General features: G+C 36.4%; 1 protein-coding gene across 1 annotated transcript in view; it reads right to left on the reverse strand.

Annotated features, from left to right (window-relative positions):
• Positions 1–4,412: 4,412 nt before the first annotated feature.
• The window catches only part of galnt14 (polypeptide N-acetylgalactosaminyltransferase 14), a 55,210-nt gene continuing 52,630 nt past the window's right edge, over positions 4,413–6,992 (reverse strand). Inside the window, exon 15 of the mRNA XM_015404484.1 lies at positions 4,413–5,241. Within this exon, the coding sequence (XP_015259970.1) occupies positions 5,098–5,241 (144 nt within the window). The 3' untranslated portion in view covers positions 4,413–5,097. The remainder of the gene's footprint in view (positions 5,242–6,992) is intronic.

Consider the following 6,992-nt stretch of genomic DNA (forward strand, 5'->3'; position numbering starts at 1 on the left):
TTTATTTTGATAATCGCTAATATATTTTTTTAACTTTGAAAATACAAACAAATGTAAATATAAAGCCCAAAAAGGCTTTTAACTTTTAAAGAAAGCTTTTAAAACTTTTAAAAAATGTAACTCCGTTTCATTTATTTTGTTAGTTAGAATATTCCGCCCTCTAGTGGTCAACATTGGTAAGTCACAGAAGAACTGACGGAAGCTGTTTTAGGCCAGTAAAAATGCATCAAATTATCTTAATCAAAATATTTGAAGGAAACCACTAATAGAATAATGTCTCTTTACTGGAATATTAATGCAAAAGTAAAATGTTCTTTAATAAAGATATAAAAAAATGTGATGCAATATAATGGATGGGCATTGGACGTGCTGGCCTAATGAAAACCCTGAGAACTTTAGCTGACAATGTTAGGGGTAGGTTCACATGGCAAAAGCTAAATAAAATAACTATATTTAACATTCTTTGGGATTAAGCGATTACTCAATTTGATTAATCACTTTATTTCAAGAGCACACATAGCAGAAATTAAGGTGCCTCATTTACACTAATCTTTGCTATGATGGCTTCTGAGTGCTGAGTGTCCAGGGAAGTCCATTGTTCCGGTCAGAGTCAGAGCGAGAATACTGGAGGGACCTGGAGGGTAAATTCCTGACATATTGTTGGGGTCTTTGTTAAAACTATTAATGTTCTCATGACCGACATTCTGAGTCATGTTGTCTAAAAATAAAACAAAAGGCTGAAGTATCTTTTTAAAGGAAAGATATATGTAGATGGAGAAATGAATTTCAAGGATTCCATGAGCAGCTGTCACAGTTTGTCTAAAATGGCCAAATATGGATTCTTAAGATGAGGTTTCACCTCTGACCTGCAATGTTTTGCAAAAATACTTCTATGTTTGCTTCTTTTATTTTATTTATTCTTGTTTCCTGAATCTTTAGTTGAAACATATCTACCTGCAATTAAAACTGCTAGACCTTTTTGGGGTAGTTCTTTTATGGAGTGAAATTTTTCCCATTATTGTTGCAAGAACACATTTTGTAATTTGAAAAAAAAAAAAAAAAAAAAAAAAGTAATCCAGAAATTTACCTTGAGTTACTTTTCCATTTTCTCAGATAAAAAATTGAAAACTTTTTTTTAAACGAAATTAATAAACTGATTTTTGTTTTAGAGATTTTAGATTTTCACATTTTCTTTTTCAAAAATCAGTTTTTCTGATTTGAGTGTTTACATATTTCATTGTTTTCAAATAGCTTTTTTTCAGCTCATACTGTCTTCCGAGCGGAGTTTTTCTTCTGGAGCGATGATGCAATTCTATTGGCTTGCTGGACGTTAGCAACAATATTTTTATTTAAGAGCGAGTTTTGGCATTGGGATGAAAGTGAAGAGAATGTGACCTGTAAAATGCAGTTTGCAAATAAGTGCAAATCATAAAGCTTATAAAAATGAGAAATTTGGAGAATAGAAAATAGAAAAGCAACATTTTTTTATATATAATTTGGAAGCAAAATATGAGAAATGTAAAAAACAGCATTGAAATACAATCTGCAAAAACGTTTTTCAAAGTTTCATTTCTGAACTGCATTTTCTTTCAGCTTTTATTTTACAGAATATTTTTTTTTTTTTTGTGTAAATTTACATTTACAAAATGTGTTCTTTGCATTTAACAATAAAGGAACAAAATTCACCCCATACTTAACTTCTTATTTCTGTAGAATCAGGTTCTGACTTCTCTCTAATCAAAAATAAGAACATAACAATTATACCTCATATGAAAGTTGAGTCACGCAAGTCCCAGATGTTGCCTCAGGCTCCTTCCAGGTAATTCTGCATTACCAGGAATAAGGCAGCTAAAACAATGTCTGGATGACAATGTCTGTTTTGTTTACTGTAATAAGCATCACTGGGTTTTATTGTTGTGAAAACACAACAGTGAAGTAGAAGGAAGCTTATAAAACTGGTAGCAATAAAACTCTATCATAAAGGGATCCTCTTTTACTCTGTCATCCATTAATAAAACCATTCACATTTAGAAGCTCTCATATCAAAGGAGTCCACCTGTTATCTATTCAATTCAGTTTATTTACATAGCGCCAATTCACAACATTTCATCTCAAGAAACTTTACAGAGACAATTCAACCAGATCATAAAGTCAAATTGATTCAGTTTTCTGTATAAAGAAAACCAACTGATTGCATTGACTCATTGACTCAAAAACAATGCCTCACACCAAGCATGCTTGTAGTGACAATGGAGAGGAAAAACTCCCTTTCAACAGGAAGAAATCTCCAGCATAACCAGGCTCAGTGTGAGCATTTCTCAATCAAGATGACTAGCGTGTAAATAAGGAGGCGAAGGATCTCTTTGCTTAATGATAACCTCTGATGGTATTCCAGCCAAAGACCCAACAGAAGCAAAAGCTTTATTGTTGAAATGTGTCTTCTTGTGAATCCCCTTAATGTGGACTCTTGTTATTCTTCCAGACAACCAGTGAACCTCAGTTAATCTCCGATCTGCAGTTCTCAGTCTTTATCACCTGTCTGCTGCTCTTCAGCACGATGTCAGTACCATCGCTCTCGGGTCTCACTCACATTCTCCTTGACCTCTGGGGTACAGTCCCCAAAGCCTGCTGAGTCAAACCCCTACAGATCAATGCTAACTCTCCTTCATCTCTCAAATAAGCAAAACAATCAGTCATCAGTTGTCATCAATTAAGTTCCTGATGAGTCTGCTTCTCCCTTCAGACCAAGATGAAAGCTCAACTGACTCCTTGCAGTTCTATGCTTCCAGATTCTTGATTATTTTGGTAAATAAAATGCTAAATCCCACTGGTTCTCCATGTGATTCTGCATTTGGGTCAACATGACAGTAATCAGTTGGAACTGCCACAATGTGACTAATGGTTGAAGGTTTGAAACTCAGACTTACTGTTCCTAAAACAAAAGAGTTTAGATAAAAATCTACACGACACATTTCTCCTCTAACAGCCATTGCGAATTTAACATTTAAATAATAGAATAAGTAATCCAGTTTTAAAAGCGTAACTCATACTAAACTCAATTATTAAAGAGAAAATGTGAATTGTATTTATTAATCCCTTATTAAAACTGCATTTTCAAAATCTATTTTCAAATCTTATGTCTAAATGGAGATTTAAAAAGCACAGTTCATAAATCTGATGATAAATAACTAAGTTTTCTTTTTCAGTGACTCTCCTGATCCTCTAATAGAAAAGTATGATTCCTAAGTTAGTAGTGTGATGGATAGTTTATTCATTACCTTCTCTAAGTCACCACTGCTTTCACATAAGTTTTGGGGAAAAAAATCAGCATTTCAAGTCACAATAATGTAGAAAGTTTGGCAAACCTAAAAGCTAATTTTTAAGTCCTTAACTTAAAAAAATGTTGAAGGTTGCCTTAACATTTGGAGTTCTAACAACTTTTTTTTTTTTTTTTTTACAGTGTATCATCTAAAGAATATCTCCATGATTAAAGGACTAATGTCTCAGCAGGAAAAAAGTGGATCAGACAGCTGTAGCTGATCAAGCATGCTACTGCGTTCGTTCTCACTAAAACTAAGAAAGTAGAGCACATTCGGTTCAGTTCTGAAGTCCTTCCACTGGCTCCCTGTAGCTCAGAGATTAGACTTTGAAATACTTCTATTAATTTACTTCATCTAAAAAAATCTCTGAATTATTACAACACAAAATTATTACAGATTTCTTGTCATTGGATCAAGCACCCAGACCAGAGGTCTTCTGGATCAAATCTACTTACCAAACAGCTTTTAGTTCTTATGCTCCAATGATCTGGAATATACAGAAGAGGCTAATAAAAAAAACAAAAGGCCTCTTATCAAAAAAGGCCAATAATTTCTGACTTTAATCTCATAATTCTGAGGTTAATCTTAGAATCCTGTCTCTATTCTCATAGAATTATGACTACTTGTAATATTCTTGATCTAAATGATAATCCTGGGTTTTGGTGTCAGAGTCCTAAGTAATCTTAATTTTGAGATTAAAGTCAGAATTGGCACTTTTTTATTTTTTAGAATCAACTCCCGGAAATACATAAAAGCACTAAAAACCCTAAGGTGCTTTCTATCAGGATTAAAGCCAGATTTAAAGCGGTATTTAACTGTGCCAACCAAAGATTACGTTTTCATTCTAACATCATTCAATTTTCATCTCTTTTTTTATTTTATATAATTCTCTTATTTTATTGATTCACCTTAGGAACTTGCTCCTACCAGATTGGACTAAAACTGAACACAAAACACCTGCAATGAAGGGGAAAAAGTCATGAACTGGGAAGTAAGTTCATCTTCCAGTAGGATGGTTTGGATAAAAGAATATTCATAGGTTAGGTGTTTTGTTTGCAAAAAATAAAAATAAAAACAACACACAATTGTGATGTTATTGTATCAATATTATATGCAGCCATTAACTTTATTTTACAAATGTGTTCAATGCTAATGTCTTTGTAACCACGTTATTTTAAAACGACAAATAGATTACACAAAAAACAGTAACCGGCTTCGGATATTTACATAACAGTTTATAGAGACGGAACCAGAAGGAGGAATGAAACAGTTTTGAAAGTCACTGTGCGAAACAATAAATAATGACAAAGATTTTGCCAATCAGCCAAAAGAAAAAGAAAAGAAAAGGAAGCTCCAATCTTTTCTGGGCTATATGTACAGAGCCGCTTTGGTCCTCATGGTAATTCCCGCCCCCTAAAACTAGGCCGCTTTACAAAAGCAGTGACTTTAATCGAAGATTTGTTTGGGTGCAGCTTAACAGTAAATGTTTGCACTCCTCAGATCGCTTCCAAATGAAAGGGCATTATGGGCTGAAGCCGAAACAGAAACAAAGAAGTGAAAAGTGCAACATTTTCATTGGAAAGCTTAGAATACATAGAAGATTCACCGCATCATCGTAGGATGAAGCACTGTACACAGAAGACCTCATGTGGTTTGTCTCAACAAGGCCTTAAAATGAGCAGCCAGAGGTTGACATGGGGAAAAAGTAGTGTTTTATTTCTTCCGTCCCTCAGCAAGAACTCAGAACTCCACCCAGTGTCCTTTTCCAGAACCCTCCTCAGGCGATAACTTGTGGCTCCCATGATTGGCCGGCCATCTGCGGGCGACACTGCGTGATGACCAGAGGACCGTTCGTGCTCTGGCTGTCGAGGCAGAGGCCGCTCACCATGTGCTGAAGAGCTGGACCTTTTGGCTTCCACTTCTGCAAATAGAAAAAAAAAAAACAATAGCAGTGTCAGTCTGCATAGACATCCTGGCACTCTCTCTGGTTTGTATTCCATGATGTGCATGAGCATAGGAGATTCATGTTAGTTATGAGTAATGGCGTGACTCAGACTTGGATTAGAGTAATCGCGTGAATTACTAACAGTTTGCAGAGTGGATAAGTCACAGAGCATCCAGCTGCTCAGCAGCCAAACATCACATGAGGACAGAGACAGTTGCTTTACATCCTAGCATCTTTGAGGGGGGTATAGCTCTATTTCTGTACATCATGTTGTTGCACCAATTCATGCAGTCATGTTCACAGATAATAAAATACACAAAGAGTTCAGTTACATCCACCTCAGCATGCTGTGGAGCCATCAATAAGCTTCTGGCACAGTTTCCTGCTGGATTTTCAACCACCTTTAGCAGACTTGGAAGAACTTATTTAAATGGGTTGGTCTCCTGGTATAAACCCTGTTTTTATACATTATTCATAGATTTTCAACAAGCTCGGAGTCAGAGTCTTTCCAGAATAAAGCATATTTGATTCCGTAAACCAATTTTAGTGAGTTTCTGGGATCCCTGGTGTGCACATTTCAACCATTTGGTTGTTTATTTGTGGGGGGAAATCTGAAGATGGACCGTCTTTCTAATTATTACACCCACTGTGTGTTTAATGGAGTGTGGCATTCTATGGCCCACCACTGGAACCAGTATGTCTGACAGCTGGTTTAGTGTTCTTGGGTAATTCTTCAGTCAAAAATGTTTGATATTGTACAAAATTGTCAAGAGAACCTTTGGTTTAAAGTACAGTATAGAGAGTATCATGTTGTGGTGTTTTTTTGTTTTTGGGGGGTTTGAATTGGTCCCTAAATTTCTAAGTGTTCCTACCTAAAAATATACTTTTACAAAGTCTTACACCTAGGTTACACTGAATGTGTAAGTGCCATGTTGCTTCTGCACCGCGTATGTGCCCCACTAACGTGGTTGATCGCAGCCACACTGCGGCACTTGCACGTTCAGTGAAACCTCAGGGTAGGATTTGTTGGAGATGACACCATCCATTGCATGAGCTCTATAAATCCATGGATGGGTGAGTTTGGTGTGAGGTAACTAGACAAACCTGCTGGAAGTCCCATTAGAGAACATCTTTAAGGTGTCATGCAGCTTCTGGTGGAGTGGAGGGAAAAATCTATAATCTCCTATGAAGATTGTAAGTAAGGAAGACAAACTCTATTTAGATCAGAACAGGGCTGAATACCAAGCACTCAGGGCAGTATGATGTCTTGTTTTATCTTTGCAAAGATGAAATAAAATGCCAGCTGAATGAAATCCATCTATTTCTATTTATTTAACTGAAGTGAATAGTTGAATATATTTTGCATACGAAGGCTGGCTAGCTGCACCTTCCTGTCCTTATTGTCCTCATTCATCCCAGCAGTGACCATGTCTATTAATATCTGCATCTCTCCGTCAGTCTCTGCCAGATTGTCTCGTCCCCTTCCATGCATAAGGTTTGCTAGAGGGATTGTTTACACTGATTGCCTTTCCGTGCTCACGCTGTACTCACTTTATTCTCATTCTCTTCTGACTGTGTTCACAACCTGGGGTGCCTCTGCCGGTCATCAGCCTATTAAAGCCTGCAACTAGCTTGTTCAGCCAGTTACCAGTATTTTCTGTCATCATATGCGTTTTTGAGCCTGTTACCAGTCTGTTACCATGTGGTTCAACTGTCATCTGTCTTTT

The sequence above is a fragment of the Cyprinodon variegatus genome, unplaced genomic scaffold (genome assembly GCF_000732505.1).
Source record: "Cyprinodon variegatus isolate N-32 unplaced genomic scaffold, C_variegatus-1.0 Scaffold1762, whole genome shotgun sequence".
Taxonomy (NCBI): Eukaryota; Metazoa; Chordata; class Actinopteri; order Cyprinodontiformes; family Cyprinodontidae; genus Cyprinodon; species Cyprinodon variegatus.